Below are 16,592 nucleotides of genomic sequence, written 5' to 3'. Positions count from 1 at the left end.
TTACAACCTTTTATTACTGGCTTTCTTCTCTCTTTACTTCAATGTCTTTTAAATTTATATATATAAATACATATATATAAGTACATGTATATTTAAAAAGGGAAGCTAAAATTTTTGAAATTTAAAAAATTTTACTCTACCCATGCTTATTTTTGTACAAATATGTATGTTGAAAAAATCTGATTTTCAACAGCTAGTGATAAGACTAAGCAAACAAGTTTCTGTCAATACACATGCCCAAACAATGAAATAACCAACAGAAATTATGAAAACAAAAATTGCAATTATTTCCACTTTATTAAAAAAGGACACTGAAAGTAACTAGAATCTGACATAATTTAAACAGCATAGAATGGAAGATGGGATTTTTTTACTCTGCTGCATCTTCTACCTTTTAATGAGGTTTTGTTTATTATTTGATTTCTGGCTAAAAATAGATGAACAGAGTCACAACGATTTTGTCACTCTCAACCTGCTCAGATGACTAACAAGTTAAGGTCAACATTTCTGATGTATTCTCTGGCTCCAGGCTTTTACAGAATACATATTTTGATATATTAGTAAACCACCCCTTAAATATCACAAAAGGTGTCTTACAAACATCAGACAATTCTGAGTGAACCAGACCTCCTGTGTAAGATATGTTTATTTGTAATTCTTATTGCAGGTAAAGTAGGATCAAACTATCTTGTGTGGTTCCTTGCCACTTGATCAATTTTCATCTCATTATGCCCAGCATTAGCTTGCAGGATTAACTGAAAGTCAGAAGTGTGCAAGGCATGACATAGAAGAGAAAAAAAATTAGATTTGATCTTGCAGTTATCTCTGGAGAACAACAAATTAATTCATCCTCCTATTAAGGAGGCTATTGAGGGAAAAGTTATCTGCATTTAACTACTCTCTACCTATTTTGTGCATGGATATTACCTATTAGTTCACCATGTTTTAATGCACTATTGGCCTAAAAACAGTATTGAGGGAATATATTGGCAGTTCAGTTTTCCTAACTGTATTCCTGTAGTAGTAGCAGCAAGAGAAACAGGAAGATTAAATTATTAAGATATAATTCATTTTCCTGATTCTAACGCATGGTTCTTTTATGCTACTTATCCCAACTAATGAAAGTCATCTTTGATTAGTTTTTGGGATTTTACACAAAAGCTTTCACAAATGATTGTATAACAACACTGTCTGAAAGTAAAACCTTCGTAGCTATTATTTGAAAATGCAAGAAAGGAGAAAGATGTGACCAAAGTGGCTGGACACATAGGAATGAATTATATTAGAATGCAACTAAAATTTATTTTTACACAACACATTTTTAATAGTAAATAATATAGAAGGTTCTCTGTATGAAGACCTCAAAATCTGGCTATAGAACTAAGAGTGTCTGAGGGAAGGTTTAGATGTCTGTAGCTAATGTGAATCTGACTTTCTCTGTCTCCCAATCTATTTGCCCACAATAGATTAAGCTTAAATCCCAGGAATTACCATAATCTTTGCGGGTATCAATTCCTTAAACCAAATTTTCTAGTTATGTTTCATTCAGAGTAATCAAGGTAGTCAGTATTTCATTATTTTAAATTTAGTAATCAATTATTTTATACATACAAGGCTATGAATATGTTTCCAGCATATTTTATTTTGGAGAAAAAGAAAAAAAACCTGATGTCTGAGTTTTGTTTCTTGACCAAAAATACATATTCCAACATGCAAAATATGGGAAGATTTATACTTTAATTAATGGCCTAGTGTATATTCTATTATCTTTCATCCCTGTATACAATAATTCTTATAGCCTAATATATTTGCACTTATGCACTGCAACTTGCTATCAAATTGCATTCAACTGTGTCCACTGAAAAAATGAATAATGTTAATTCCGCAAACTCTTTACTCTCCCATTACTTACCATAAACTTTAACCATACAAAGACACAGGGATGCAGCACTTGGAAAAATACTCTAGGTGATTTTAGGACAGCCATTATTAGACACCTTGGGTAAGTTTATTCTAAAACCTTGAAAAGTAATAGGACCCCTGGACCAGATCACTGAAATGTCTTAGTAATTGCCATAATTTTAAAATTACTAAATTGAACTGAATGTTCTAAAAAAGAGTATGACGGAATCCCAACTCATATAGAGGAGAACATGTGTACAAAAACTTGTAGAACACAATATGGACCAAATATATCAAGAATAATCACAAGTAAGCTCAGGTTGCTTGACCAAACTGCAACGGTTTCTGTTTCTTCAACTTTTTAAATAAAAAGTATAAGTTGATTCATTAATAATGAGAGGACAGAAAGTTGAATGCAAAATGCTTACTAATTTAAGTCCATCTTGGAGAAATGAACTGAAGGAACAGTGGAGTTGAAAACATTAAGCAACAATAGGAATCATGGCAGTGAACAAAGACAAAAGGCTGGAGGGGCGAATGTCCCATGTGTAAATTTCAGAAGCAATACGAGGTGATTTTAACCTTACTTAAATTAACCCTAAAGACACAGGATTATTTTTTTTACTATACATTTTCACTCTGTTAATATTAATTAACGATTAGAAAGAAGTAGAAAAAGCAGCGTTTCCACGTTCTTTTGAGTGGGGCAAGTTCCAGCCTCTTACCCAAATTTTTCATCCCCTAAAAAAGAAAACTTGCTATGCATCTACTTTGATTTCTGCTGAACTCCCACTGATTAGAGACTGTTTCACCTTGGTGAACGTCACTAATAAATGCCTTTACAATTACTTTCCACAAAGGACTGAGAGGTGTCATAGAAGGGGACAGAGATTTTTAAGACAGTAATCAGAGAGTAAACATAACATTAAGTGAGCAGGATCTTCTGGAAGACCCCAAAGCTATACATTACTTTAAAATGTTTAGTGTAAATAATCAAACGCAGTAATTTACTTCACACACATCACATGCAATGGTCAAACTTGCCCACATGGACAGCTTCCTGCAAATGATTTCTGCAACAATGTTATTGGTCAATGATCCTAAATGCCTTTTTAAATGCAAGCAAGAGCATTTAACTATGCTTTTCTGTAGCAATTAATCATAAACACTTGTGGGCAGGTAAAGGGATGGACATATAATGTTCAAAAATTATAGCAGAATGGAATCAAAGTCTGTACTGTTTCTCACCAGTTCTGCTGGAGGTAACTCAAGGAAGGACCTTTGATTTTCTATAATTCCCATTAGTCATCCTTATAAATCACAGATTAGTACTTAGCAGTCCCCACATACATGCACTTCAAGCAAAAAAGCTTTCCCTTCCAACTTTTCTAAGTTTTCTCTTTCTCAGACTACAGGTGCCTTATCAAGTTTTAAATTTGATCTTTCACTATGTACTGATTTCTCCACTTTTGTGACCATGTACAGAAAACTTAGGATCTTTTACATTTAGAAACATAGCTTCACTTGGTAATGAATTTTTAAAAGTGTGTGTGCAATATTAAAAAAAAAACAACTTCCAGAAACACCACTTGATGGAAAAATCTGGGACTGTTTACTTTAACTTGACTTACACATTCTGTAACAGCTCAAAAAAAAATCAAACACTGGGTCTGATACTATGGAACAATACTGTACACATTGGACCTTAAAAACACCTGAATATTCCACTCTCTAGGGAAAATAGACTTCTCAAGAATTCTACAGTGGGAGGCAGGTCATATAAAATACAGTGCTTTTTATATATTTCATGTGATAGGAGTTTGTAGGGTCTTTTTTAATATTTAGAACAAATTAGAGTCTACCAGTGTTTTGGATATGTATGACTCATTAAATAGGCAGTACATACATATTGCTATACAGATACTCTTCTTTTAATCCAGACTTTGTTTCTGTGAATACTTGATTTTAAAAGAAATTTTTGAACAACACCTACTTGAGATCTTGGGAAGGTTCTGCTCTGATATGGGGTGTCTCCACAGAGTGCCCAAACACTGCCCCTTCCGTGCCTAAAATACATAAATGAAATAAAGTACAATTACTTTGGAAAATAAAAACGCATTGAAATATATGACCACAAATCAACACTTTTAGGACAAAATATCTGATCAAATCCTTTTATAAATGTTTCTTTATTTTTACATTTTCCTTTCTATATCAAAATCTGGACCAACATTTTGGATTTCTGCTTATCAGTAGAAAAATTTTACATGCAAATCTGAAACATTTTCAGATCCAATTTTTTCAGCAATGATTTGCCTGAATGCTTATCTCAATATTTTAGTGAAGAGTTACTTTACACAGAATGGAAATAATATCATAAGTTTGTGTGACAAAAACACATTAGAGAAATATCTGCTGTATTTTGTATTATGGTTTAAATCCTTTATCCTAAGCAGATAATCCTTTCATAGTTTCTGAGCTTACATAACAAAATGGTACCTTTCAGTGGCTTTATAAGTTACTAGGATGAAAAGACTGAGCTGGGTTTTTTTTTTGGGTTTTTTTGGGTTTTTTTGAGGGGATTGGTTTTTGGGTGGGGGGGGTTGTTGGTGTGTTTTTTTGTTTTGTCTTTTGTTTTGTGAAAAGAATGCTGGCTAAAGAGTTAAGGCAAGAACTAAAAACTAATGAAGTATTTTGCTGTGGAAAATGACCCACATATTATCATTATGCCATTCCTTCACATCATTCACATAAGCAAATCACCTGACAATGGAATTGTGCACCATTTTGATGTGTACAAACTACATGGCATTGCAGCATCACAGACACAGCTGAGTTTTACTGCCCTGATCTTTCACTAGGTTTTTCAGAAACAGCAAGTAACAATTACTGAGATTACACAAGTACCATACTTGGGATGCCAACTCATCCTGTGAGTGTATTACAGACTTTAAAGAAAGGTTTGTAAAATATTTATTATTTTTAAGCTTGCAATTTTACTTGTTGCACATTAACTACTTAAGTTAAAGCATCAACAGATTTCACAAAGAGGAATAAATAATAAAGATTTTTTTACCATTGAAGAGACCTTAAAAATACAGGCTTTAAGTTTTATGTTTGGAACTTCTATGTTCGAAAAATTTAATTGCAATAATAAATAAAATTCTTAATTCTTTTACTATGTCTACATAGATAAAAATTGAAAGGACTTTTGTGAGATTGATAGCTGTTATTCAAAACTAAGATGCTTGGAAAAGCTAATCACTGAGAAATTGGAAAAAAACCAAACAGAAATATTCAACTACACAAAGCAATGACCATAAAAAGCTCACATAAAATGTTTGTTCCTTCTTTTATAAATGCCCAGCTATTATAGTTTATTTTGGGATGAGTCGGAATGCAGCTTCTGGTCTTCAAGATGATTGTGCATCTCTTCAAGACTTTCAATTTTATAAATTACTTGAAGTGTAACTTAGCTATGTATTTGTATTTAAAAAGTATGATTGAACTGGATTTTTTCTACGGAGGTGTACATAACTAAAATGAAAATGAGTTATTTTATGAAAACATGATTGACATGATTGCTGGCATTTCAATCTTGCAGAGTCCCTCAGCAGCAAAACTGATGAATGTGAAATGATGCAGGTTTCAGAGATGACGCTGATGTGGCCATATATGAGGTGTATTATAGGTAGGAATTTGTAGTACAGCCTGACTAGATGCAGTTGTTCACTTATAAACTAAAGTGTGTGCATTGAAATCTTCAGAGGTAAGCTGTTACTAAAAAATAAATTCTAAAGGGAGTGATTTATATTTATTATTGAAAGCCCTTGAATATGACTAATTTTTAGTGCATATTTTCTGTAAGGCAGCCTTACCAAAGCAAGACTTCTACTAAGCCTTTCATTTAAATTAGAAGAACAAGTTCCCCAATAAATTAAAATTCAGCATCTTCAGTCTGCTAAATTTTGATCAAAGCAAATTGCAACTCCAGGAAACACTTGCAAAACTGCAACAGTCAGTATTCATCTTCTTAAATAGCATCTTAACTTATTAAATAAAAACAGTTGAAACATTTCTTCTCAATGGTGGAAAGTTAAGACACCTCCTGTCTTGCAATGCAAATGAAACTGGATTATGCCTATGTGTTCAGTTTCTCATCCATGTAATTGAAGGTTCACATCCAAAATCTATGTTTGCCACCACTTGATTTACTTTTCTGAAAAAGTAAATCTATTCAAATAAAATCTGGACTGAGAATAGCAGTAACATAATTCAATTAATAACTGGAAATGGCTATTCTAAATGCTCCTTCTGAGATGAAAAAGCCAATACATGTAAATGAAATTGCTGAGAAGTTGCATTAAATCTGAATAGTTCCCCAAAAGATGAATGAAATTGAAATATATATAATGGGTTTACAGAAAAGAGGTGTTAAAAATATTAATTTCTCTAGTATCTTCTATTTTCTCCTATTATGATGTACGACAATATGTATGACAATAAAAATTATGAAATACAATAATTTTCCGTTTGAATTGATGCAGTCTCCTTAAAACTTTACAAGAGCTGGATATATGAATAGACTTCAAGATTACATTGAGATTTCCCCCAATAAATAATTTCTAATACCTAATACCCTCCCTCAAAATTCATAATATTTTCATACAAATGAAAGTCTGGATTCACACTTTTCTTAAAATTGTGTAAATGATTTTGCGGTCATCATAGTGAAACACAGAACAAAAGCTGTCCCTGTCTACATTCAAAAATAAAATTTTAATGGGATTATTTTCATATTCAATAAATAAAAAAATCACATTTTCACTTTGTTGTAGTACATAACTCTAGATTTTGGAACACTCAGGCTTATGCTCTAATGAATAGTTAATGAGTTTCAAAGCAGAATTGTTGTTTCTCTGATAAAAAAAGGAATTAATCAATGAATAAGAAGACTATCAAACAACAGTCACTACCTTCATAACCAGGGGACTCACCTGGAATATAAAAGAATGGTACATAAGCTTGGAGATCCCAAGTACAAAATAAAAGAATGAGAATATGATTTCTCACGCAGTTTCAAGAATAAACAGCAATAACTTCCCATTTTGAAGTTTTCTGAAAAATATAATGTAAATCTGCCCACCCATAAAACCTAGCCAGGAATGTCTATCCAATTTCATGGAATCATAAAATCCTTAACACTTGAAAAGACCTCCAAGGTCATTGAGGCAGCCTTTAACTGATCACCACTTTGACAGCTAAACCGTAGCACTAATTGCCATGTCCAGTCATTTCTTGAACACTTCCAGGGATGGTGACTCCATCACTTCCCTGGTCAGCCTCTTCCAATGCTTGACGACCCTTTCAGTGAATAAATTCTTCCTGACGTCCAACCTGAACCTCCCCTGGTGTAACATTTCCTCTTGTCCTGTCACTAGTCATTGGGAAGAAGAGAACAACTCATACTTTGCTACAACCCACTTTCAGGAAGTTACAGAGTGATAAGGTCTTTCCCAAGCCATCTTTTCTCCAGGCTAAAAAATCCCAGCTCCCTCAGCTGCTCCTCGTAGTGCTCACTCTCTCCAGACCCTTCTCTGGACATGTTCCAACATCTCAACCTCTTTTTGAAGTGAGGGGCCCAGAAATGGACACAGGACTTGAGGTGTGGCCTCACCACTGCTGTGTACAGGGGACCATCACTGCTGTGGTCTCACTGGCCACACTCTTTTTGATACAGGCAAGGGTGCATTTGCTTCAAAAAGCTCTAATAAAACAATTTATGATTAGCTTTTGATAAAAGCAAAGGGCGTTTGCCCCATTCCATAAATAAATAGTTTGCTTTTTAAAAGTTAAAAACTCAGAAGAATTTATCAGAAATTTCGCCATTAAGTCTAGCCATCTCATTAGTTGCCTAAGTTAGGAACACAGATTATTTACATTTTATCTGTAACCAAAATGGAGAAATTGGCTTCTCTAGAGATACTCATAATGGACTGAGGCTAGAGCAACCATGCAGACAACCCAAGCACCTTGAAGCTTTTGCCTTCAACATCTGGCCAGCAGTTGGTGATCTGAATTTTATCCAAACTGGGAAAATCTTGTTTGGAAGCTCACTTTAACCATATCAGAAATCATCTAAGTTACTTGCCCTCAGCATTTTAACTGCTGCATAGGGTACCATATTTACGTTTTAAAGGCGAGTTGTCTGTGCCATATGGAAATGTACATTTATTTCTGTTCTCTACTTTGCCATTACTGTAACATACTGAAAATTTTTTATGAGTATGTGATAATTACCGCTGCATTCATACATTTTACTAAATTGTTTTATTTATGCAAAAGAGGCCACAAAGCAGCAGGACAATTATCCAGATTTTTTTAAATAGCTCTACTATGGTGTTTTTACTCTATTGGAATTAGCATGCCATTGACAAATTATAATCAAATATTTAGATAAGTGCAGTTGTGCACCCTGTAGAAGTTCATTATATGAAAGTACATAGTGTGTCTTTTAAAAGTCTTCAAATGTTTCCAAATACTTCTAAATTAATGCAAAAAATGAAAATCCGTGAAGAATCCTCACACATATATCCACAATGCTAAAACAGAGATATGTGGATATAATAAATTTGAGTGCCTATTAGACCAAAATGTAATAAAAAATGAGTATCTCAAATTATTGAAAGGTTTTTGTTTTTTGGGTTTTTTTTTCAGAAATAAGAAATAAAATGAAGCTATAATACCTATTCCTTACCAGGTTGTTAAAAGGTTTCTGTTTGATATTATCACTAGTGATTATAACCTATTATGAGTTTCTATTCCTGCTCTTTATTAATGTTCTGGTTTTGTCTCTAGAAATAAATTACACAGATTAATACAGCACATTTAATCCTGGCATTAGGTAAGTCTTCACTGCAGCTTTAAATGGAAATTCTGCAGCTGTGAGGGGGAGTGTGAATGTGCAACAATAATTTTGTCACTTAATATTCTTACCTTCACGTCTGCAGAGCCATGAAGAAAGCCTATTAATTTAGGAACAAAATGGAAGCAGGTGTATTTCAAACCAATTTACTGCAGTGACTGTAAACTACCAATAGTCATGTCAGCAAACACATGCCTATTTGTTATCTGTATTAATCACAGAAAAACCAGCCTTTTCTGCAGAAAAGGACAAGATACTACAGCATAGTGAAAGCTGGCTGAAATATACATCTTTTGCCAAAGACTCAGATGCTTTTTTGAGGAAGAACCACAAGAGACGTGCCACATACCTTGCAGAGGCTGTGAGAAGAGGGTTTATGGCAGTAATTTACTGCTAGTTCTACTGCTCCATTTTCAAGATGGGACTGAGCTGGTCACAGAGTAATTTGTCAGTGCCAGTCTCAATAGTTCCCTCCGTGTCACCGAGGAGCAGTATCCAGGACTCAGACTACGACCACAATTCAGATTACTTGGCAAATCTTGCAACAGCCCAGCTCTGCTGTGAGTCTTGTGGCATAACCTTCATCTAGTCTTTGCTCTTTTACTGTTTGTGAGTCAGGAGAGACTCAAAAATCACACACTCATCACTGCTGCAATACAGCTACCATAAATTCACCTTTCACATACCTATCATAAATTCAGACTTTTAAGATTTAAGCGCTTTCCATTGCCTTGCTACATACCAAGGCATGTCTAGCTAACACTATCAAAGCAGGTTTACTGTTGCATGAAAATTTTCAGAACAGAAAACTGAATTCTGGGCACTGGGATAGTCATGCCTAGGGAACAGAATGTCATACAATTTGACAGTCATCATGAAATTAGTTATTTTGCTTTATCATTTTTAAGTTAAAAACACAGAAAAAAAAAATTTCCTTTGTCGAACTATCAACAAAAGCCCTTACTAGTTTCAGAGATAGGCTAAGAGACAAAAAAAAAAAATCTTTTTTATTTTGCCTATTCTTCAGATCAACTCTAAGAGGTATTTCTGTATATTATCCACTTAATAAACTGTCATGATGCTTGCCACTCCAGTCTTTCAGGTTACACTGAGGAGAATGTGACTGGGAAGACATCTATTCTTTTATTTTTAAACCTTCTAAAGGAATATACTTTTATATTTAATCTTCCTTATCTTTTAGTCTCCCTCTGGCCTCCAGGCATCTTATCACTATAAGTAATATATTCTGTTTTTTTCAGCAGGATACTCCCTCTGCTCCTTTTCTTGTTTTGCATTAAAATTCTCTTTAATAGCTATACAGTTTTTTTACATTAATTTTTTTCCTAAATGAAATTGTTCTCAGTTACTGTTAGATTTTCTATCAAGAAGAAAAAAAAGAAAGGGTGTTTTCATTAAAACTTCAAATTCAGAAATTTTAATTGGTCTTTTCCTTTCATTGTAAATCTAAATATAAACCAGGGAGGAAAGGCCAAGAATGACAGTGAAAAGAAAAAACTTGGAACTATAAAAAGACTGAAAACAGTTCTGACAGCTAAAACATGAAACAAACTTGTTGATAGATACTCTTTCTGCACAGTATGTTTTATCTATTGCATTTTCTCTACTCCACACTGAGAGTGTAAAAACAGATTTAAAAAGCAGTCCATCATTTGGTAATGCTGCTAAGATAAAAATAGCAAAATAATACAATTGGCTTGCTTGATTTGAAAATAATTTTAAAAAGCTATCTCCTTTGATGTTTAATGAGGAAAAACTTTTAGATGCAGCTAGCAATCTCATCTCATGCTTTCAAACTTAAATTGGGACAGGAATTTTTTGAGTGAAGCTAGCATTTGGCTACTCCCAATGTCTTGCTTTCTAGAACTTGGAACCATCTGGGGTCATAGCATGATATCCAAGGACCTTTAAAATTTTCCATGCTGCTGTATCTAGACCTCTGACCAACACAACACACTTTGCAGACAGTTATGTAGATAAAGGACAGGAAAATATGCTATTACATTGTAAATGGTGCAACTTATAGTGCTTGCTGTCATTTCTATCACACTTTGTGTATCAGATTGGTTTAGAGTGATGATACTTAAGGGAAAAATCTCTGCTTGACCTAAATGACATTTTGGCATTTGTAAGGTTATAAGGCTGACTGGAAGAACTGGAAGGTATTTGTCTGTACATGATGGTGCATATGTGCTTAGATCTACTCTCTAGAAGTGTTTTTCTAGCATGCTCATAGAATAAGGTTCAAATGTTTTACAAATCTGATAGCTTCAATGAAAACCAAGATACATGTTAAGAACAGTTGCCATAAAACTGAATTCTAATGCTTTCTAAGTAGGAAGAGGGAGATAATCATATCCCACTATACCCACTACTGATATTAGTGGGGTCAGGATCAGTACAAGTGTTCTTCATGCATTATACCAGTAAAATTTATGCTATTCACATTCAGTTCAGTTTAACTATGAATGCAACATATAACATCAGGAAGTATGGACATGTAGGCTTTAGTGTGGGCTACCAGCTACAGTATGATGATTTCTGAAAGGAGAGGTCTCTGGTTGCTTTAACTTGCTAAGCTAATTCACTCTATCCCTGCTTGTAGCAAAGAGTGCTTATTTATGCAGCTTTCTCTTCCCCTCACTGTAACAAATTTTACTCAAAAGTGAAGTTGACAATACATCCCAAAAGCAATTAACCTCTAAAACTGAGGTATGGGAAATATACTGTGTAAAAAAGAACTGTACCCAGAAGGAAAAAAAGGACAAGGGAATGGTCCTTTCTTATGGTCAAACCCAAATTCTTTTCATTGTGTCTTCAGTAAGATGAAAGGGTTAATATAAAAGATTATTGTAGAGTGTCACTGTGGTTAACCATGGATGCTTCAGTTTGCCAAGATATGATCAAAACCAGCTATATTTGTTTTGCATTCTGTTCATACAGTTCTAATGTCATCTCAAGATCATGAGAGGTATTTATTAACCCAGTTTTACAAAGTTCCTCATTGTGTGTTTTAACTTCAATGTTACAACTCACAGGACTGAAATTCAAGCACATATTCAAATGTTTCGTAGATTTACTGCCAGCTATTTGGCTTGCAAATTCAAACCCAAAGAAAAGGCAATGAACCTCTGAAAAAAGAAAAAGTGCTCAAATCAATGAGACAACTACAATGACAAACTATGGGTGAGAAAAATGTATATTTTAAGTCTAGTAAGTCATTACTAATTTTAGAAAATTTTAGTGAACTTAAGCATTAATTTAGTTTATTCATTTAGGGCTCATTCTTGCTCCTATACAAATAAAAGGCAAACTTTACACTGATTTCAAGCTCTACACCACTAGTTCCAGCTGATGTGGGCTGGCAGGAATGGACAAGAAGCATTGTCTCTTTTATATTTCAATAATGTTTCAATAAATTTACTAACAAGAATATATTCACTGAATATATTCATAAATTATTCATATCAAATATGTTAGTAAGAACTAAGATTAGAAAGAAAAATTTTTATTGAATTTGTATTAGATGGCTTATGACTAAACATAAAAAGGAAATATCTGATCTCTGTTAAAGCTTATTTCTTTCTGTGATCATTAAGTTCAAAGCCAAATCAAGATCAACCAGTTCATCTTCAACAGATGATATAATTAGCTTTGAAGAAGAAAATGAAGGAAATTCTACATTCTCTACAGCCAAAATATTTCCCTGTGCCTCTATCCTTTCATTAAAAAGTTTTGTGTATTTTCTCTTTGTTTGTTGGTGTGAGGTGGCTTGTAGGGGTTTTGGGTTTTTTTTATGATAGGTTGGGGTTGGGATTTTTTGTTTGTTTTGTTTGGGTGTTTTTGTTTTGGGGTTTTTTTTAAGTGATAAGAAGCATCCCTTGTTTTTCAACAGTTTTTTTCTCAGGGCCTCAAGACTGATATGATACTCTCTTCGAGATTTTTTTCTTCAAGCTACACAGCACCATCTTCTCTCTTCCTCAGAAATAGTGCTTCTGGACAACTAATCAGTCTCAAAGATGAAGATTCTATCCAGTTATTTAGTGAATCATGCCACACCAAGCAGGACTAAACTCTGTGAAGAGGACCTTACCAGTCTGGAATAGGTGAGAAGATCTGCAGGACCTACTCCTGTTCACACATTCTACCTTCATATTTGACTTTCTTGTATCACATGATGCTCTTCACCTTGTGATCAAAAAGTTTTCTAACTCTTTCTCTGGGGATACATGTAAGTATTACTTATGATTTCTCTGAGGTTTGAAAATTGACCCCTAGAAGTCAATTTGTTTTGTTGTCTTTCCCTGTAACTTTGAAGCAGGGGATGTTTTAGTTTGAAAAAATTTTAAGATTTCTTTTCACCTTCACATTCTCAGTTCTTCCCCACTGATCAGCAATACTTCTCACATTACTTTTTCAACACTGCATCATCCTTACAATCTATATATCTTTTGTCCAGTCTTGATATTTTCTTTTTTTTTTTTCCTAGTGGATGTCTGTCTCTGTAGTTAAGTCTTTGGTAGCTAAAAGAAATAAGAGGCCCCCAGATATTCCAAAATGTCACTAAGCCAAATGCATTAGATGATTCTTTTTCTTTATCAAAAGCATGATGTTTCATTTTTATTTTATTTGGTGATCAACATTACTACATAGGTTATTTGCCCGTTCTTCAATACCCATGAATGTAAATCCATTTACATTTTGAATCTCAGAGCAGTTAAACAGTTTTCAGATGCATCCATTTCTGCCTGGATATTGAGCTTCTTGCTTCATTCTATTTTTATGAGATAATTTTTACCACATATAATTTCATGTCTTTCATAGAATATGTGTTGATTTTTACCACACTTACTTCTGGAACTTACATTATCTTACCTCTTCTGGATTCTTAAACTTTTCTAGCTATACTTCTTAAACTTCTCAACACATACATACTTCTGTATTTTCTGAACCATGAGCAAAGCTACATTGTTATACACTTTCAATTCAAATACAAAGGCCTATATACATGGATGATGTTTTTCTAAAGCCAAAAAAATGATGGCTTATTATGTTTGTATCTTGGTGTGCTGAATTTAATGCTGTCAGACACTGTGAAATTTAAACTCATCATTAGCCACAATGAGGATAGGAATTCAAATTCACAATGTAGGCTGAAAGCTGCAGGCCATATTTTTGTGGGTGAAATAATTTTTTTTTCCTGGAGTTGTTCCTGTGTGCAAAATTATTCCTAGTTTATAGGAGTCTGCTATGAATAAGCTTTGAGATATATTGCAGAGCAGACATTATTGGAATCTATGTTTTTCACAGCTTTGCCTGCTTACCTGCATGCCTGCTTTATAAATAGATCTAGGGAAAACAGTGAAGTCCAAGGTGTTACTGGTGCTGATCTAAGTTTTCCTCTGAGTAAGGCTTTGTATCAGACTGCCATAGACTCAAACAGCACCTTTACATGAGGATTTCTGCTACTTTCCACCAATATTTAGAGTCCAGATCTTCGTATTCATTCACACAAGTTTGGAACATATGATGTATGTCATGACAAATGCTTGTATAATCCCACCACACAGTTTGTGTTACTAAATACTTTAGCCTGTGCATAAAGTTGGGAAAAAATTTGCCTTAAGGTCAGGTTAAAATAAAAAAGCCACTTCGTAGTGGTTTCTAATAGCATTCAGAGAAAATGAACTGCAGTTCTGACATGCATTGCATGTCTCACAGTAAGTGGTACATCAGTATTTTCTTCGTGAAAAGTCAGATGCCTAGAATATCTCCTGAAAAAGTAACAGTATTTCTCCTATTCTGAAAGCTTTACAAATTGAAATCCAAATTATTTCATCTTCTAGCACCTAATGAGAATTCTGCTCCAGGATAAAGCAAAATATTTTTGGCCTGTGGTGTCATCATTATAGGGTGAGTATTTGGAATCCAATGCTCTTTTTAATAGAACTGAAATCCTATGGTGTTCTGCAGTCTGACCCTTATCTCCAACAACAGAATTTTTTCCCAGATATAAATAAACCACAAGCAAGTTCTTTAAGGCAAAAAAAGGAAAATAGGAATGTTGGAGCTTTTTTATGATTCACCTTTCCCTGCTGTGAGTAGCTATATTTTAAAAATAGAGATGGCTCTGGCTGCTGCAATTTAAATGTGCATTTTCACAACTGCAAAGCCTGAGGGCATGAGAGTGTCAGACTTAGCTCAGGTTTAAGAGTTAGAATGTTGCTACAAAATCTGAATCCAATTAATACCTTGTTCTTTATCAAAACCTTCTAAATGTTTGGTGTGTGCTTTCCAAACAAGCTGTTTTGGCTTGGTTTAAGAGTTAGCTTACTAATAGTGGGGCAATTTTCCACTGAGCTTTGACCCTTCCATAGGTTATGTGGATTTGTCTGGTATCATGCAATTCAGATAATTCAAACGAAAAGTATTTTAAATTGCATCTGTGGACTTTGCACAGTCCTTCAACAGGGAATGTGGAATATGACAGGGAATATAATGCAAACGTTGGCAAGTTTTCCTGAAAATATTAATTCTTCCACTGGCCACAAATATCCAATAGCTTAATCTTGGTGCCAAAAGTTTAACCTGAAAATCAGATACACTCTGCAGGTTTGAACCAGGTTCTGGTTTGATACTGCACTGTACCAGAACAGGGGAAATGGTCTCCACTAAGCTTGAGAAACTGCTGGCTGCATTCTGCAAAGGAACAGCTCAGACAAGGAGAAGAATCAGCTTAAAAAAAAATAAACACTGTTTAATAGAATTAAATAGACTACAGCCCAGAAGGAGAGGAAAGGAATAAAATCTGTCTTCTGTTGTAACTGATGCTATCATGAAAACAGGGAAAAAAAAAAGTTCATTATTTAAGAAGAGTTATTAAAAAGTATGGATTACAGAAAGGTTGACTCTCCAGGTAGGAGATGATCTTCTTCTATCTCTCTTTCAAAAGACTGCTATTTAGCTGTTTGGGTTTTTATTTCTTCTCTTATCCTTTCTTCTGCCTGACTATCTGTTGGCTTCTTCTATGTCTCAGTCTACAGAACAGCCTAGATCAGTATTTTTCAGTGAAATGACTGTAGAGAAATAGAACACATTTTCCTGCTCTGACAGAATTGTTTGCACTTTCGTCTGCTTTCTGGTTTATTCCCTTTTCAGAAAAATTTCTTTTACCAAGGCTTATTTCACTTTACATATGTGTCTGAGACCAGTTTTTCTTTTCCTTGACATGTCTTTAAGTGCCAAATTTCAAAATCTTTCTTTTGCAAATAAACTGTTATTATCATTAAGTTAATGTATTCCTCCAACAATCTACAGTCATCTGCAGGCTGATATAAGTACACACTGCTTGGAATCTGAGCTCATTGGATGCATTCTACCCTTAACTAGAGGATATAAATATATTTATGCAATGTCCTGGATAAGAATTTTTTTTCCCTCATCATTTGCAGCCTGCCTATAAAGCTTTCCGTTCATAGACAGCTTGGAGTCAGATATATATGTGTGATTCTAATCAGCTCTGTACTTGTACCTCCAGAGTAATGCCCTGACAGGTTCTGTTGCCAAGTGGTTAGATTACCACAATAATATTATCTTTCAGTCAGAGCTCCCATAAAGGCAAACATGGACATTAAGTGCTTTCTTGAGATCTAAATAAGCTTATCAGAAACTTTATTCATCACTGGAGTGCATATTAATGTACTCATCACTCAGGAAACACAGAAATCCTATACATGTGATGCATTTT

The 16,592-nt window shown here is 34.1% G+C and overlaps 1 protein-coding gene across 1 annotated transcript in view; it reads right to left on the bottom strand.

The window, feature by feature from the left end:
- Positions 1 to 16,592, bottom strand: part of SGCZ (sarcoglycan zeta) — a 187,394-nt gene that overhangs the window by 25,015 nt on the left and 145,787 nt on the right. The window contains exon 5 of the mRNA XM_085058881.1: positions 3,896 to 3,968. Coding sequence (XP_084915007.1) covers positions 3,896 to 3,968 — 73 coding nt within the window. The remainder of the gene's footprint in view (positions 1 to 3,895; positions 3,969 to 16,592) is intronic.

Source organism: Lichenostomus cassidix, chromosome 4, assembly GCF_008360975.1.
Source record: "Lichenostomus cassidix isolate B80296 chromosome 4, HeHo_3.0, whole genome shotgun sequence".
Taxonomy (NCBI): Eukaryota; Metazoa; Chordata; class Aves; order Passeriformes; family Meliphagidae; genus Lichenostomus; species Lichenostomus cassidix.
Note: the sequence above shows the minus strand (reverse complement) of the source record. Positions and strands in the feature narration are given on the sequence as shown.